Source organism: Podarcis tiliguerta, assembly GCF_965153285.1.
Source record: "Podarcis tiliguerta genome assembly, chromosome: 6".
Taxonomy (NCBI): Eukaryota; Metazoa; Chordata; class Lepidosauria; order Squamata; family Lacertidae; genus Podarcis; species Podarcis tiliguerta.
In genome coordinates, this window is record NC_139539.1 from 86718188 (window position 1) to 86735886 (window position 17699).

General features: G+C 47.1%; 1 protein-coding gene across 2 annotated transcripts in view; it reads left to right on the plus strand.

Moving 5' to 3' along the window:
- Nucleotides 1-14010, plus strand: part of RXRG (retinoid X receptor gamma) — a 74974-nt gene extending 60964 nt beyond the window's left edge. For both annotated transcript variants that reach the window (XM_083445345.1, XM_083445346.1), the window contains exons 6-10: nucleotides 277-406; nucleotides 1794-1926; nucleotides 4944-5035; nucleotides 6598-6703; nucleotides 13513-14010. In XM_083445345.1, the coding sequence (XP_083301471.1) occupies nucleotides 277-406; nucleotides 1794-1926; nucleotides 4944-5035; nucleotides 6598-6703; nucleotides 13513-13660 (609 nt within the window). In that variant the 3' untranslated portion in view covers nucleotides 13661-14010. The remainder of the gene's footprint in view (nucleotides 1-276; nucleotides 407-1793; nucleotides 1927-4943; nucleotides 5036-6597; nucleotides 6704-13512) is intronic.
- The last annotated feature ends 3689 nt before the right edge of the window (nucleotides 14011-17699 follow it).

The window sequence follows — 17699 nt, forward strand, 5'->3', positions numbered from 1 at the left end:
GCAGTGAGGGAACCGCCAGAAGGCCCTTGGAGCTGGATCTCATTGTCTGAGTTGAATGATGGGGATGGAGACGCTCCTTCAGGTATACTGGAGGCATTCTAGGATCACTGTGTCCATCCTATGGGCACCAATGGCTGACTCAAAAACCTTTTTGCTTCCAAGCATTTTTTATGGGTTCAGTATTTGGGGTGCTTTCAGTAAATGGGAGCAGGATGGCTATGACGACGAGGTGGTGGCGGTTGAATTTACTCACCCACATGCCTGCTTCTCACTTAGACCAATGATCCTGTCACCAACATATGCCACGCGGCTGACAAACAACTCTTCACGCTAGTGGAATGGGCCAAGCGAATCCCACACTTCTCAGACTTAACGCTGGAAGACCAAGTTATCCTCCTCCGAGCAGGTATGGATCTTGGTCCCCTCACCTTGCCCCTGCTGTACTTCCTTCAATCCCTTGAGGCAAGTTTTTATTAAGGGCAGAAACCCAACATCCGGAGCGCTCATGTCATGCCGATTTTACTGCTTTGCACCATTTCAGACTGCAGGTGACGACGAGATTGCACTTTAACCGTTCCCTCATTTGAAAATAAATAAATAGGGACGTGTCGAAAATGAAGAGGGCATTCTGTGGACACCTTTGCCCCCAGGAAATAAGCCACTCTGTTTTGGCAATAGGGTTGTTGTTTTTTTGAGAGGGGGAGGGACGGGGCAGGGGATCCTGGTGAGGGGAGAGACTCCATCAGGCATGGCCTCCTTCCACCTGCCTTGCTCCACCCTCTGCTTCTCAATGTGTATTGTATTCTTTTATGTACTGTGGCTTGCCCTTGTTTTATTGATTATAGTTTAGATATTATTGTAACTGTTGAGTGGATTGCTGTTTAACCTTTATATGTTGATACAGTGGTGCCTCGCGAGATGAAATTAATTCGTTCTGCGAGTTTTTTCGTCTTGTGAATTTTTTCGTCTTGCGAAGCACCGCTGTGTATCGACGGTTTCCCATAGGCATGCATTGGCGGTTTTTAAAAAAAGGCGCAAGATGTTTACCTTCCCGCCAGAGCGGTACCTATTTATCTACTTGCACTTTGACGTGCTTTCGAACTGCTAGGTTGGCAGGAGCCGGGACCGAGCAACAGGAGCTCACCCCATTGTGGGGATTCGAACCGCCGACCTTTTGATCGGCAAGCCCTAGGCTCAGTGGTAGGCTGTCTCTGAAGACAGTTTGGAAACTTCAGCTGGTGCTAAATTTAGTGTCTAAATTAATATAATAATAATAATAATAATAATAGTAGTAGTAGTAGTAGTAGTAATTTATACCCTACTCACCTGGCTGGGCTTCCCCAGCCACTCTGGGCGGCTTCCGGCAAAACATTAAAATACAATAATTCATCAAATATTAAAAGCTTCCCTAAACAGGGATGCCTTCGGATGTCTTCTAAATGGCTCAGGACAGCAATTCCTTCAGGACCATCCCTCCCCATATTAACCAATCTGGAGTTCCCAACGAACTCTTCCCTTCACCCACCCCAGAGCTGGTTTTATAGTCCCTCTGACTCCACCCCCCTGGGTTCTGATTGGGTAACTTGTTTAACTAATTCACCTCCAGCACTCTCATATGTTAATGTCACAGGGCAGAATACAAATTTAAGAACTGAATAATAAGCAAGCAAGCAAGCAAGCAAGCAAGCAAAAGCTTTCCTACACCCGACACAAATAAATCCAGTTCACATTAAGGGCTTGTAGGAGGCAAGTCCCATAAGAAGCATCTGTTTCACTCCTGTCTTCTCTTCCAGGTTGGAATGAGCTGCTGATTGCCTCTTTTTCCCATCGCTCTGTCTCCGTGCAGGACGGCATCCTGCTGGCCACAGGCTTACATGTGCAACGGAGCAGTGCGCACAGCGCCGGAGTGGGCTCCATTTTCGACAGGCATGTTTTTGAACTCTTGTTTTGATGTTTGCACTTACGTTCACAGCTTCTTTGAGTTGATTTGGTGGAATAAAAAGCTCGGATAGGAGATAGCAGACAACACGGGGTTAAAGCTGACCAAAAGTCCAGAGCTAGCATTTTTATCAATTTATGATGGGGTGGAAGGTTCACAGGCGACGAAGGACTTGCTCACAAGTTTATTGACAGCTGCACGAATTATTATAGCCAGGAAGTAGAAGGGGCAAGCAGAATATAAAATGGAAGAATCATACAAAGAGGCTTGGAAATATAGCTATTAATGATAAATTAACACGTGCCATTAAGGTAAGACGGGGAATATGTAGGAGAAATGATTTTAAAGAGATATGATGGGTGTTCGTAGAATGTGTATTGCTAAAACAGAAAGGGGTTAAACCAGCGCAAGAGGTGTTGAAATTTTGGGTGGTTGGAATGGTTTCGGTGGTGGGGTGGACCACAACCCATATCTATTCTGCCTTTTCTTCTGAAATACTGTGTTTCGCTGCATTTTCTCCCAGACCACCTTCAACCCGAGTCGATAAAAAGAGCAACCTAGATGCATTTTAAGCTGGTAATGTTTGCACAGCCCGCATAGCTGCTTCCAGGCAAGCGTCTCTTAGCACTATGAATGAACACCCATTTACTATAAACCATAAGCAGAATTGCAGTTGACTTTCCACACTATTGGGGTATTCCATATATTCTGTCCATTCATGCCAAAATGAGCTGCTCAAACATATTTACTGGTGGCAAAGGGGAACAGAAGGTCCTGTTCACCTGAGTTGGCATTTGAAACAAAATACACCTTCATTATAAACTTGGTGGTGGTGGATGCTATTTTATCACCCAGTTTATTTTTTTAATCATTCTTTTAATTACTGCTAAAATGGTTTTCTGGTTATATCATTCAATTAAAAAAAAAGATGAGAAAACAAATTTTGACAATATGGTGGGCAAGGATTTCTTCCATCTTTTTTTGTAAAGGAATGTTATAACTTTATTTCATTTAAGCAATTATAGCACAAATAAAAAAAAATGCTATATGCAGTTCACTTCAGATGGTGACAGCAGTCATGAAATTAAAAGATGCCTGCTTCTTGGGAGAAAAGCAATGACAAACTTAGACAGCATCTTAAAAAGCAGAGAAAATCACCTTGCCGACAAAGGTCTGTATAGTTAAAGCTATAGCTTTCCCAGTAGTGATGTATGGAAGTGAGAGCTGGACCATAAAGAAGGCTGATCGCCGAAGAATTGATGCTTTTGAATTATGGTGTTGGAGGAGACTCTTGAGAGTCCCATGGACTGCAAGAAGATCAAACCTCTCCATTCTGAAGGAAATCAGCCCTGAGTGCTCACTGGAAGGACAGATCCTGAAGCTGAAGCTCCAATACTTTGGCCACCTCATGAGAAGAGAAGACTCCCTGGAGAAGACCCTGATGTTGGGAAAGATGGAGGGCACAAGGAGAAGGGGACGACAGATGACGAGATGGTGGGACAGTGTTCTCGAAGCTACCAGCATGAGTTTGACCAAACTGCGAGAGGCAGTGGAAGACAGGAGTGCCTGGCGTGCTCTGGTCCGTGGGGTCACAAAGAGTCGGACACGACTAAATGACTAAACAACAACAACAAAGCAAAAAAAATAAAATTCTTATTTTAGTGTTAATCAGAAGACTACTTTAAAAAGGAGCAGAAGTGTAAAATGACGCCTGCAGAAATGGACCTGATTAATGTGTGCTGAGCTGTGATAGTTCACTGCTAGGCCACTGCCTTTTGAAAGGAAGAAGGGTGGTGCTTAGGAAAAGTCAATGAGTGCCTTTGTGCCTTCCAGGTGTTGTTCAACCCCATTGAACAACACCTCCCCATTTCCCCTGTCCAGCATGGCCAATGGTCAGGAATGATGGGATAAGCCACCTGTGCATGGAGAGATGGTGCCACTCTTTAACTCAGAAGAAAGTGAGCTTTCTGTGCTCTGAGAAAAGGTGGAAGAACAAGATGGAAAACACAGGATAATGGTGACTGGATGATGGTACTACAGTGGTGCCTCGCAAGACGAAAAGAATCCGTTCCGTGAGTCTCTTCGCCTAGCGTTTTTTTCGTCTTGCGAAGCAAGCCCATTAGCGGCTTAGCGGATTAGCGCTATTAGCGGTTTAGCAGCTATTAGCGGCTATTAAAGGCTTAAGGGATTAGCGGATTAGCTGCTAAAAGGCTATTAGCGGCTGAAGGTAATGGGGCCGTTTATATGTCCAGCTGTCCTTTGTCAACAACAAATGGTCGTTGTATTTTGTGTTGAATATAGGCTATATGGTAATTTATGGACCTAATAGGTATCTAAAGCCATTTGCACATAGCAAATAGGAGCCTACACAACACAAAACACTGGCTGTATGTAGGTTTTATTTTATTTGTTTTTTATCTTATATTTTGGAACTGTACATTTATTCTTTTCCTTTAATTTTTTGGGGGCCCCCAAGAGAGTGGGGCCCTAAGCTATAGCATGTTTAGCTTATACGTAAATCCGGCATTGCCCCTATTCTGCGTCAGACCTGCGCCAGCTAATCGGAGCCTTCTGCCTCTGAGCTTTCTGTTCTACTACTCTCAGTGCACGCCGGGTCCTGGGAGAGGGGGTCAGGAATGCTTTCCAAGGACACTGAGTCTCTCAGCTGTCTCTCCCCTAGTGCTTTTTCTTCTTCTTGCTGCTCCTGTTCCAATATTTCCCAGCTTCTCCCCTCTGCAGCCTCTGAATTATGCCCTTCTGCAAACCACTGATCTAAATCTATACTGTCCTCCTGTTCTCAGGAAGGGTCAGGAGAAGGGGGGGGCGGTCTTCGCCATTCCTCCTCAGTCCAGCTCCTGACAATATGGATGCCCCTTGAAAAGTGAATGTACTAAGCCTGGCAATTCCACACTGTGGTGTGAAGGCACCTCGGACTGCTATTTGCACACTGAGTGCACCACTGCAGACTTTGATTCTCCAATTCCCTCTCTTGTCTCTAATACAGGGTCCTTACTGAGCTGGTATCCAAAATGAAAGACATGCAGATGGACAAATCTGAGCTGGGGTGCCTACGAGCCATTGTCCTGTTCAATCCAGGTATGTGTGGGTGCCTGGGGAAGCTGGTCCGGGTCACATCAACTCGTGAATAAATTTAGCCCTGGGTTCTGAGCAGCGGCTCCTGGGCAGGCCTGTTCTTGCTGGTTCTAGGGAAAGGCCTTCTTGGTGCCCACTTCTCTCAACCTCCCAGCTTTGCCATCACTCCCTCATTCATCCATGTGGCACTGAGGTAGCCAAGTTAGTCCAGTGGCAGGAAAATACGGAAGAAAGATGGGGCTTAAAGAGCACAGAAATGGAGCAATGCATGGAGAGGAATGGCTGAACAGCAATGGGGATGGCAGTAGAAAAGATGAATAAAACGTGTAGGCCTCATATTGTAAGGAAGGGGATACCACTTTAAGCCTGCCTAAGGCCATCCTAAGGGATGTGGGTGGCACTGTGGGTTAAACCACTGAGCCTAGGGCTTGCCGATCAGAAGGTCAGCGGTTCAAATCCCTACGACGGGGTGAGTTCCCGTTGCTCGGTCCCTGCTCCTGCCAACCTAGCAGTTCGAAAGCACGTCAAAGTGCAAATAGATAAATAGGTACCGTTCCGGCAGGAAGGCAAACGGCGTTTCCATGCGCTGCTCTGGCTCACCAGAAGCGGGTTAGTCATGCTGGCCACATGACCCGGATGCTGTACGCCGGCTCCCTTGGCCAATAAAGCGAGATGAGCACTGCAACCCCAGAGTCGGCCACAACTGGACCTAATGGTAAGGGGTCCCTTTACCCCTGTTGCCATGTAAGGGCCATGAGGCAGTCTTTTTTGGTTTCTGGCTGGTACCGCATAGTAAAGTAAAAAAGGTAAAGGACCCCTGGACGGTTAAGTCCAGTCAAAGGTGACTATGGGGTGTGGCACTCATCTCACTTCAGGCCGAGGGAGCTGGTGTTTGTCCACAGCTTTCTGGGTCATGCAGCCAGCATGACTAAACCTCTTCTGGCTCAATGGAACAACGTGACGGAAACCAGAGCACACGGAAATGCTGTTTACCTTCCTGTCACAGCAGTACCTATTGCATTGGTGTGCTTTCGAACTGCTAGGTTGGCAGGAGCTGGGACAGAGCAACGAGTGCTCACCCCATTGCGGGGATTTGAACAGCCGACCTTCTGATCTGCAAGCCCAAGAGCAGGCTTCCTCAACCTTGGCCCTCCAGATGTTTTGAGACTACAATTCCCATCATCCCTGTCCACTGGTCCTGCTAGCTAGGGATCATGGGAGTTGTAGGCCAAAAACATCTGGAGGGCCGAGGTTGATGAAGCCTGCCCAAGAGGCTCAGTGGTTTAGACCACAGCACCACCCCTGTCCACCTTTACCTTTACCACATAGTATATATTAGGGACAGCAGTGTGTCTTCTCAGAGGTCTCTTTCAGGTAGATGGGTAATATTATTGCTCTGCCTGTTTTTCCAGTTAATTACGGTTTCACAGCTAACATACACCATGGAGCACGATGCTATTACAGTTCACTTGGCCATTCTGCAACCTACAGATAAGGAGTGGGCAATAGCTGTGCTGTTTTTTAATCATGATTCCCCTCCCCTCCTTGCTCTCTCACCCCATCAGATGCCAAGGGTCTGTCTAGTCCTGCAGAGGTGGAATCGCTACGTGAGAAAGTTTATGCAGCTCTGGAGGCGTACACCAAACAAAAGTATCCTGATCAACCGGGAAGGTAAATAGAAAGAGGCTCAGCACCACTCTTAACACAGAATGCTGTTGGAAAGTGCAGAATACCAATGATGGTGCTTCTGTGTGTTTGGTTGGTTCGGAAACATTCAGAGGACAAGAGAGACAAAAGGGACAAATCAGTAATGGGCAACAACCTTGCTAGATCTAGATCTGGAGGTGACCTGTACTTGGATCAGTGACAACCTAAAACCCCTTGAACATCACATTGAATTCCCTAGAGGAAAAATGAGATCTAAATTTATTAAACAAATAAAAAGTCTATATTTCTTAGATCCAGAATTGACCGTCAATTCCAATTAGGGCTGCAAGAAGGCAGCTGTTTCTGTTCCAACCTGTATCCATCACAATCACCGCCGCTTACTTTCTGCTGCGGTTTGGTTTCCACCAAATATGACATTCACTGGGCTCATTTCTCGGCACAGGTCTGGACTTTAAAGCTCCATGTCTGAGCACTCTACACACACACACACACTGTTTTCCCTAGGAAAACCTGTGTTTTACCACTGATCACGGCAAACAGCCGTCGGGTTTTCCCAGGGAAAGTGTCAGGATAAAAAAGGAACTGTGCCTGGAAAGAACAGTGGGAAAGGAAATCTGAGTGAGCCCTGAGTCTTGCACCCCTCTCTTTAAGGTAACTTACATTCATCTCAGTGGAAAGGAAGCTGCTGTCAAAACAACATAAAAGCAGTCCCTAATTGTGCATCACTTTTGAACCGAAAAAGCCAACAGCAATGTGAACAAACACTGTTTTTGTTGGAATTATCCAACATCGCATTTGCTTATTTACTCCAGAGCAACGTTAGAAATGAACCGGGGAGCTGGGCATGAGTTTCAGCAGGGAAACGAGAAGTTAGATGAAGCAACTTTCTGTTCTGATGGCCTGAGATCAGAGCCTTTGCCTCCTGATCTCATCCACTCCCGAGTTGGCAATCTCTCTTTAAGAAGACTGCAGTGGCCTCCTGTCTCTGCCAAACCTCTAGATAAGGAAATGACAGCGGGGGGGGGGGGGGAGTACAGGCTGACAGTGGAGAAACAACTTTGGATGTGACTTTTCTTCTGGATCTCAGCTTCTCTTTCCTTCCAGTAGCCTTTGGAATAACGACGTTATCCAATTCTGCCATCTGCTGGTTAGCGTGCAAATGGGAAATCGTTAAAAGTTATCTTCTGTGTATTTCTCCTACATCTTCCACTCTCCTCCACCACCACCCCTTTTTGGGAGATTTTGGTACTGAATAGATTTGACAGGAATTGGGGCAAATGTGGAGCGGTGGTTATTTATATTGTGTATGCTGCTTAATGCTACTGTATTCTGCTCTGGTCAGACCTCACCTGGAGTACTGTGTCCAGTTCTGGGCACCACAGTTCAAGAAGGACACTGACAAACTGGAACGTGTCCAGAGGAGGGCAACCAAAATGGTCAAAGGCCTGCAAACGATGCCTTATGAGGAACGGCTAAGGGAGCTGGGCATGTTTAGCCTGGAGAAGAGGAGGTTAAGGGGTGATATGATAGCCATGTTCAAATATATAAAAGGATGTCACATAGAGGAGGGAGAAAGGTTGTTTTCTGCTGCTCCAGAGAAGCGGACACGGAGCAATGGATCCAAACTACAAGAAAGAAGATTCCACCTAAACATTAGGAAGAACTTCCTGACAGTAAGAGCTGTTCGACAGTGGAATTTGCTGCCAAGGAGTGTGGTGGAGTCTCCTTCTTTGGAGGACTTTAAGCAGAGGCTTGACAACCATATGTCAGGAGTGCTCTGATGGTGTTTCCTGCTTGGCAGGGGGTTGGACTCGATGGCCCTTGTGGTCTCTTCCAACTCTATGATTCTATGATTCTATAATGGCTTTAATGTTTTGTGAGCTGCCTCTAGGCTGGAAGGGATGAAGTAAAATATTTTAAATTAACGGTGTACAGCCCAACAGTACAGCAAAACCAACAGCACACAACAGAGGCCACAAGATGTCCCTAAATGGTCACCCAAACATTTTTGGGGAAAGGTGAATTTTATACCCTCCAAGAGGTCACGAGTGGGACAACTCTCCACCTCGTAGGTACCCTTTTGCCATTCCTTTAAAAAGCAACTGCAGTCAAGGTTCTGCTCCTGGCCGCATATGTTGGCTAGGCGTGGTCCACAGGTTGTAAATGCCAATGGGATTCATATGGAGAAAAGTGGAGTTTATAAATAATGTGCATCCAAGGTGTGAAACCCTTTCAGGAGGGATTTAGTGCCTTGGATTTGGACCTGAAAGAAAACTCTGGTAACTAGTGTGGTGGGATACATTCGGTGAGGCCCAGCGCTGAGGGCCTTCTGGCGGGTCCCTCACTGCGAGAAGTGAGGTTACCAGGCAGAGGGCCTTCTCAGTGGTGGCGCCTGCCACATGGAACGCCCTCCCATCTGATGTCAAGGAAATAAACAACTCTTTGACTTTTAGAAGACATCTGAAGGCAACCCTGTTTAGGGAAGCTTTTAATGTTTGAAGTTTTATTCTGTTTTTAGTGTTCTGCTGGGAACCGCCCAGAGTGGCCGGGGAAACCCAGCCAGATGGGCGGGGTATTATTATTATTATTATTACCAATATCAAAAATAAAGTCAGGAAGCACCTGAGTTCTCTTTAAGGCCAGCCCCATGTTGGGTACATTATGCAGTTGTCAGTCTAAGAAAGCTGGCCCATTTTAAGCTCTAAAACACGGATAAATGTTTTGGTGAAAGTAGGGGGGTGTCGTTTCTGAGTGAAATGAAGTTTAGTTTCTTTTTCTACGTCTTCCTGCAATCTGCAGTGGATTTAAAGCTAAAACGAAAAACCTAGACTAGAGACCACCACACAACCTGGTTCCTCCCTGTTTCATTGGCATTTTATCGATATGGTACCTTTCTATATATATCCTGCTCAGAGCTGTTTACACACACACACACACACACACACACCCCAACAAGTCACACATCACAATATCAAGACGTTTTTGAAAGTGCATAGTAAAAATAATCAGCATTAAACAATTCAAAAACCAAATTTAATTCTGCCAGAGTTTAGCTTTATCCTGTTCTGTGGGTGCTTGAGGTGCACAGAAGAAGCAGGCAGTATCTGGTGAAGTTGGGTTGCCATAGTCAAGGTCACATCAAGCAGATTAAGCCTGGTCAGGCTCTCTTAGGCAGCGGGTGTGGAAGACCAGGACCTTGGATAGCTCAAAATGAGCCCTGCTAGCTAAAGATGAACGATAGCCATGTTCAAATATATAAAAGGATGTCACATAGAGGAGGGAGAAAGGTTGTTTTCTGCTGCTCCAGAGAAGCGGACACGGAGCAATGGATCCAAACTACAAGAAAGAAGATTCCACCTAAACGTTAGGAAGAACTTCCTGACAGTAAGAGCTGTTCGACAGTGGAATATGCTGCCAAGGAGTGTGGTGGAGTCTCCCTCTTTGGAGGTCTTTAAGCAGAGGCTTGACAACCATATGTCAGGAGTGCTCTGATGGTGGTTCCTACTTGGCAGGGGGTTGGACTCGATGGCCCTTGTGGTCTCTTCCAACTCTATGATTCTATGATTCTAAGCTCTCTCCTGCTATAGCTGCAGGAAGCTGTGGTCTTGGCAGAAAAATGCAGCCAACTGTAGGCTGACAAGAGCCATCCTGTGGTTGGTTCCACATCCCCAGAGGAGTTGGCTGGGTTGTTAAAAGGCTCCTGCCTGATTTTACAGTTGGTGTGCCCTGAAAGGCTGGGGACCTGGAGATATGGCAATTGGTGCATCCTTTAAGTCCGAGGATGAGACACAGGTGGTCCTGTGGATTAAACCACAGAGCCTAGGACTTGCTGATCAGAAGGTCGGCGGTTCAAATCCCCGCAACGGTGTGAGCTCCTGTTGCTCGGTCCCATCTCCTGGCAACCTAGCAGTTCGAAAGCACATCAAAGTGCAAGTAGATAAGTAGGTACTGCTCTGGCGGGAAGGTAAACGGCGTTTCTGTGCACTGCTCTGGTTCGCCAGAAGTGGCTTAGTCATGCTGGCTACATGACTTGGAAGCTGTACGCCAGCTCCCTCGGCCAATAAAGCGAGATGAGCTCCGCAACCCCCGAGTCGGTCACAACTGGACCTAGTGGTCAGGGGTCCCTTTACCTTTACCTTTATAAGTCCGAGGATAGTGCCAAAGCTGTGTCTGGAAGGCCCAGATTAGCAGAAGATCCAGGATAGTGAATCTTGGCAAGCTAATGCAATAATTAATCCATAATCACAACATGTATATAAAACCAGGAGGCAGTATCCAGCTGGCATATTCTGTCAGTCCAAGGAGTTCTGCTTGTACAATGATACTTTCCCCCATCCTCTCCCCGCCCTGTCCCCAAATCTGCTCCAGGGAACCCAGGCGGAACGTGTTGTTGTGCAAGCCCTTGCACCGACAGAGCACATTGCTTAGCACAACAGTGGACACTGCAGCACAGAACGCAATTCGTAATAACAATGAAATGGCGACAATCCATACAAACAGTTCACAAAGCACAGCCAGACATTTGAGCAGGGGTCGGCAAGGCTTACTGGGCACGGGCCGGATCACTCCCACAGAGATCCTCCGTGGGCTGGGCCGGTGCAGCGCGATGCCGGAAATCGCATCTGCACATGTCCGCGGTGCCGGAAATCTCTTCTGCGCATGCACCGCGGACATGCGCAGACGCGATTTCTGGCATCTGGGCATGTGCAGAAGCAATTTCCAGAGCCGCAGAAGCGAGTCCCCATGCCGTGCTGCGCTGGTTTAGTGCAGCGCGCGGGGACACGCCAAGCAGGCAACTTGGTTCAGGGGGGTCTGGTGGGTCGGTTAAGCGGCCTTCATGGGCTGCTATTGGCCCATAGGCCTTAGGTTGCCAACCCCTGCATTAGACCAACTGACAGGCTTACTGTTAATGGCAAAACATCTCCGCTATAGCAATTTCGGACTGGGAAGGTGTTGGTTTTAACCACCTGTCCCGGGTATGGATCACAGAAGAGGGAAGAGGGAGGCAGCACTCCAAATCTTACCGAGCTTTCAAGAAGGGCTGCGATGTAGACAGGCCCTTTCCTGCATGTGTGTAGTCAATGTGTGGATTGGAACATTAGATTCCACTGGCTGCATTAACCTGCACCATGGGTGGCACTGAGAGTAATAGCCAGCTGAGTTCATGTAAGGAGCTTCCATTTCCATGAATTTGTGCCTACACGAAATACTCACTTGAAGAGTCTTGGTAAAGTGAGTCATAGATCTTGAAAGACCTACATTGGCTCCCAGTACGTTTCCGCGCACAATACAAAGTGGCTTTAAAGGGCTTTAAAGCCCTAAATGGCCTCGGCCCAGTATACCTGAAGGAGCGTCTCCACCCCCATCCTTCAGCCCGGATGCTGAGGTCCAGCACTGAGGGCCTTCTGGCGGTTCCCTCATTGTGAGAAGCGAAGTTACAGGGAACCAGGCAGAGGGCCTTCTCGGTAGTGGCGCCCAACCTGTGGAACGCCCTCCCACCAGATGTCAAAGAGATAAACAACTACCTGACATTCAGAAGACATCTTAAGGCAGCCCTGTTCAGAGAAGTTTTAATGTGTGACATCTTAGTGTATTTTTGGTCTTTGTGGAAGCCATCCAGAGTGGCTGGGGAAAATAATAAGTTGTTGTTGTTGTTGTTGTTGTTGTTGTTGTTGTTATCGTTATCATTATATCATTATCATTATCATCATCATCATCATCATTATTATCATTATCATTATTATTATAGATGAAACAGGGCAGCAAGCAGGAAAGCCCCTTTGGGCAAAAGAAATTCCTGCAGAACAGGAGTTTGGGCTGGATAACCCCTGGGGTCCCCCCCAACTCTACAACTCCATGATTCTCACCCACCCATGGCAGAAGACTAAGCCCTGGCCTTTGGGATTGAACCAAACAGCCCTGAAAAGGGCTTAATGTGAATAGCATTAGTGTGTCTTTGGTAGGACAAAACGAATCCTTGCTGACCCTTATATTTGAACGATGCCATATTCGCAGCCAGCAACAGGCCTGCAGATACCGGCAGCTATTTATTCCTAATGTGGGCATTTAACGGATGTAACTTTTTGGCTGATACTTTCTAGCTTTGCTGTAATTAGCCGACATTATAATGTAGTAATGTAGTTCAAGCTAAAGGTAAAGGGACCCCTGACCATTAGGTCCAGTCGTGACCGACTCTGGGGTTGCGGCGCTCATCTCGCTTTACTGGCCAAGGGAGCTGGCGTTTGTCTGTAGACAGTTTTTCTGGGTCATGTGGCCAGCATGACTAAGCCGCTTCTGGCGAACCAGAGCAGCGCACAGAAACACCGTTTACCTTCCCGCCAGAGCGGTACCTATTTATCTACTTGCACTTTGACATGCTTTTGAACTGCTTGGTTGGCAGGAGCAGGGACCGAGCAACAGGAGCTCACCCCGTCGTGGGGATTCGAACCGCCGACCTTCTGATCGGCAAGCCCAAGAGGCTCTGTGGTTTAACCCACATAGCCACCCGCGTCCCAATGTAGTTCAAAGGGAAGCCTAAAATGCTGAAGCAGCTGCCCAATTTTAATCATGTATTTTGGCTGTGTGTGTGTGTGTGTTTTGTGGGTAACAAAACTCATGGCATCTAAAGTTCCAAGCAACACATTTGACTTCAGTTGATGTGGGCCCACATGCAGGAAGAGCCTTGCGCAAGGCCTTATTTCAGATCCAGCGAATGTGGTGGAGTTCTTTCTTTTGTCTCTCAACAGAACACACCCCTTGGCTTTCCCCGATTGTCATTAACTTCAGTTTTTCTACATCTCTGGCTCCTTCAGGTTTGCCAAGCTCCTCCTGAGGCTGCCGGCCTTGCGATCTATCGGCCTGAAATGCCTGGAGCACCTCTTCTTCTTCAAGCTGATTGGTGACACCCCCATCGACACTTTCCTCATGGAAATGTTGGAGACACCGCTGCAGATTACTTGACCCTGAAAATGGATTGAGGAGGCGTGGAAACGAAGGATGGGACAGAGAGGTTGAAGGCCAATGATGGTTTCCACTTAGGATGGTGTGGTCCTGGTCTACTTGTGCCCATTCCCATTCAGGGTGGGGGGAGTAATAAGGGGATGGTGGCATCTCTGTGAGCATTTAGTCTCCAAAAGACAGGATCCTTTGTGGCTGTGGCTGTGTTGCGTTTACCCCTGGCTGTCAGCAAGGTGGGCCAGGACATCCTACAGCTTGTCAGTAACAAAACTGGTGCCACCTGTACAAATAAATGAGTCTAAATTATTTTTTCACTTCCAATAAAAATGAGAAATAAAATAATATATGAGGAACTGGTGTGGAAATTGCTGTTGTTGCTTGCGGTTCCTTCTTACCTGAGGATGGAAGGAGGAAGGTAAAAAGGTAAAGGTAAAGGACCCCTGGACGGTTAAGTGCAGTCAAAGGTGACTATGGGGTTGTGGCACTCATCTCGCTTTCATGCCGACGGAGCCGGCGTTTTTCCACAGACAGCTTTCCGGGTCGTGTGGCCAGCAGGACTAAACTGCTTCTGGTGCAATGGGACACCATGATGGAAACCAGAGCACACGGAAACGCCATTTACCTTCCTGCCACAGTGATAAACCTATTTATCTACTTGAGCAGGTGTGCTTTCGAACTGCGAGGTCAGCAGACGCTGGTGGAAGATGCTCCTCTCAACACAGGAAGGCCAAGGATATAGGTCTGGGCCTGGTAGGCGTGGCCCAACTTGGCTTCCACAGATATTTTTTAATGTTCCTGAAAGAAAGTGGCTTGTGAATCAAGGGCTTAATTTAGTGAGGGGGAGACAGGCACTCCTTTGCAGGAAGCAAGATCATTACAATCAATATATCTGAAGATCAGTATATCTGAAGGAGCATCTCCACCCCCATCGTTCTACCCACACACTGAGGTCCAGCACCGAGGGCCTTCTGGCAGTTCCCTCACTGCGAGAAGCCAAATTACAGGGAACCAGGCAGAGGGCCTTCTCGGCAGTGGCGCCTGCCCTGTGGAACGCCCTCCCACCAGATGTCAAAGAGAAAAACAACTACCAGACTTTTAGAATTGTAATTTTTTTATTACAAACAAAAAAATTTTGGAGGCCCCATTGGCAAAAGTGCACCTTTGGTTACAACCTGTTTTGGTTTACAACCGGACCTCCAGAATGGATTATGGTTGTAAACTAAAGTATCACTGTACTTTGATAAAATACATATTTTGTTATGTGCAAATGGCTTCAGATACCTATTAGGTCCATAAATTACCATATAGCCTATATTCAACACAAAAAAACCAGTGACAATTTGTTGTTGACAAAGGACAGCTAGACATAGAAAGGGTCCCATTACCTTCAGTAGCTCAGGGCATCAGCAAACCTAAATCTGGCCCTGTTCACATCCCACAAATACATAATGCAAACATGTAAGAGTGTCGTGTTGTAAACTCTCCAGCAGGCGGCAAGAGTGAATTTGGGTGTTTTTTTCCTCAAGGAATTTCAGCAAAATTGAAGACTGCTTGTAGCTCCTTCGGGTCTCCATAGCACCAGCCAATCAGAAGTGCAAGTAGGACCCTGATTATTTGTGTGACAAAGAAATACTCCACCCCAGTAGCGATTTCAGCCAGGAACTCGGGGGCTGCACAAGGACAATTTCAGTCAGTAGGGACTGACCCTGCTGCAAGTACCTTACTAAAGGTAAAGGTACCCCTGCCTGTCCGGGCCAGTCTTGACAGACTCTAGGGTTGTGCGCTCATCCCACTCTAGAGGCCAGGAGCCAGCGCTGTCCGCAGACACTTCCGGGTCACGTGGCCAGCATGACAAGCTGCATCTGGCGAGCCAGCGCAGCACACGGAACGCCGTTTACCTTCCCGCTAGTAAGCGGTCCCTATTTATCTACTTGCACTGGGGGTGCTTTTGAACTGCTAGGTGGGCAGGCGCTGGGACTGAACGATGGGAGCGCACCCCGCTGCGGGGATTCGAACCGCCGACCATGCGATCGGCAAGTCCTAGGCGCTGAGGTTTTACCCACAGCGCCACCCGCGTCCCACAAGTACCTTACTACATAGTTGCAAATAAGTCTAACAGCAATCATTCCCTGCTTCACTCCACAAGGGGGGGGGAAAGTTTCAATCTTAATCTTAAAATATTAATCTCCATTTCTGAGCTCCCAGTATTACTTGTGCTCAAGGTGAGACACAGTTTCAGCTTGGACTACTGCAATGTGCTCTACGTGGGGCTACCTTTGAAGGTGATCTGGAAACTACAGCTAATCCAGAATGTGGCAGCTAGACTGGTGACTGGGACTGGCCGTCGAGACAACATAACACTGGTTCTGAAAGACCTACATTGGCTCCCAGTCCATTTCCGAGCACAACTCAAAGTGTTGGTGCTGACCTTTAAAGCCCTAAACGGCCTCGGCCCAGGATACCTGAAAAAGTGTCTCCACCCCCATCATTCAGCCCAGACACTGAGGTCCAGCACCAAGGGCCTTCTGGCAGTTCCCTCACTGCGAGAAGTGACATTACAGGGAACCAGGCAGATGGAATGCCTTCCCATCACACGACAAGGAAATAAACAACTTTCTGACTTTTAGAAGGCACCTGAAGGTAGCCCTGTTTAGGGAAGTTTTTAATGTGTGACATTTTAATGTATTTTTAATCTTTGTTGGAAGCCGCCCAGAGTGGCTGGGGAAACCCAGCCATATGGGCAGGGTATTAATAAAATAATAATAATAATAATAATAATAATAATAATAATAATAATAATAAGAAGAAGAAGAAGAAGAAGAAGAAGAAGAAGAAGAAGAAGCAGCAGCAGCAGCAGCAGCAGCAGCAGCAGCAGCAGCAGCAAACATTCTGGCTCTGTCTTGGCAATGCTTCATTGGTCACTTACAATGAGTGCACTACCAACCTCCACCACTTGGTGGCTTGTGTTTTTCTCCACAGCTTTACACTGGGAATCCTGTCCTTACGTGTTTTTTCAAATGTCCACGGGCCTTAATCTCTGCTAAATTTGTTTAGGATTGCAGCCTAAGGTACGTCACAACAGCGGCATGAAAGCGGCCTTCCCATATTTTACCCCATTCAAAGGACAAGCACCATATAGGTTGGGTCCTTAAGAAGCACAGTTGTCATCTGTTTGGGGTTGCAGACAACCATCTGATGGGAAAGACTCACCTAGTTTTGGTCTTGCTAGCCTTTAGGTCTCACAGCAGTGCTATGGGATGAAAGCCCAGCAGGAAAATACAATTAATACAAAAGAAGTGATTGAAAAAGAGTGCTTAGGGGGGGAAACCTTTGGAATTTACTTTCAAGCACTAATGCCTAAGAATTTCTAAGAAGCACAATTTTAAATCGATGTCCCAGTTGGTATATTGCGAAGGTGGGAATACAAAACAGGATCCCTGTGGTATATTCTCATAATGTGGAAAACATTGTGATCAAGTAGTCTCACACTGTCATGAATGCCCACGAGTGCAAGATTTTTGGATGACAGAGCTTGCAAGAGGTGAGAAAATATTGCAGACTGCAGTGTCCTTCCAAAACATCATACTTATGACAAAAAAATAAAAATGTGCAAACAAGTTTCCACAGCAGAGGGGACTGCAGATGCATAACAGGCTATTTTTCACTCCATGGACTTCCTGCAGGAAGAAGAAAATCCAGATTAATTTTTTTAAGGTACAGTATGGGACTTTGAGGGACGCGGGTGGCGCTGTGGGTTAAACCACAGAGACTAGAGCTTGCAGATCAGAAGGTCGGCAGTTCGAAGCCCCGCAACAGGGTGAGCTCCCGTTGCTCGGTCCCTGCTTCTGCCCACCTAGCAGTTCGAAAGCACGCCAAAGTGCAAGTAGATAAATAGGTACCTCTCCGGCAGGAAGGTAAACGGCGTTTCGTGCGCTGCTCTGGTTAGCCAGAAGCGGCTTAGTCATGCTGGCCACGTGACCCAGAAGCTGTACGCTGGCTCCCTCGGCCAATAAAGCAAGATGAGCGCCGCAACCCCAGAGTC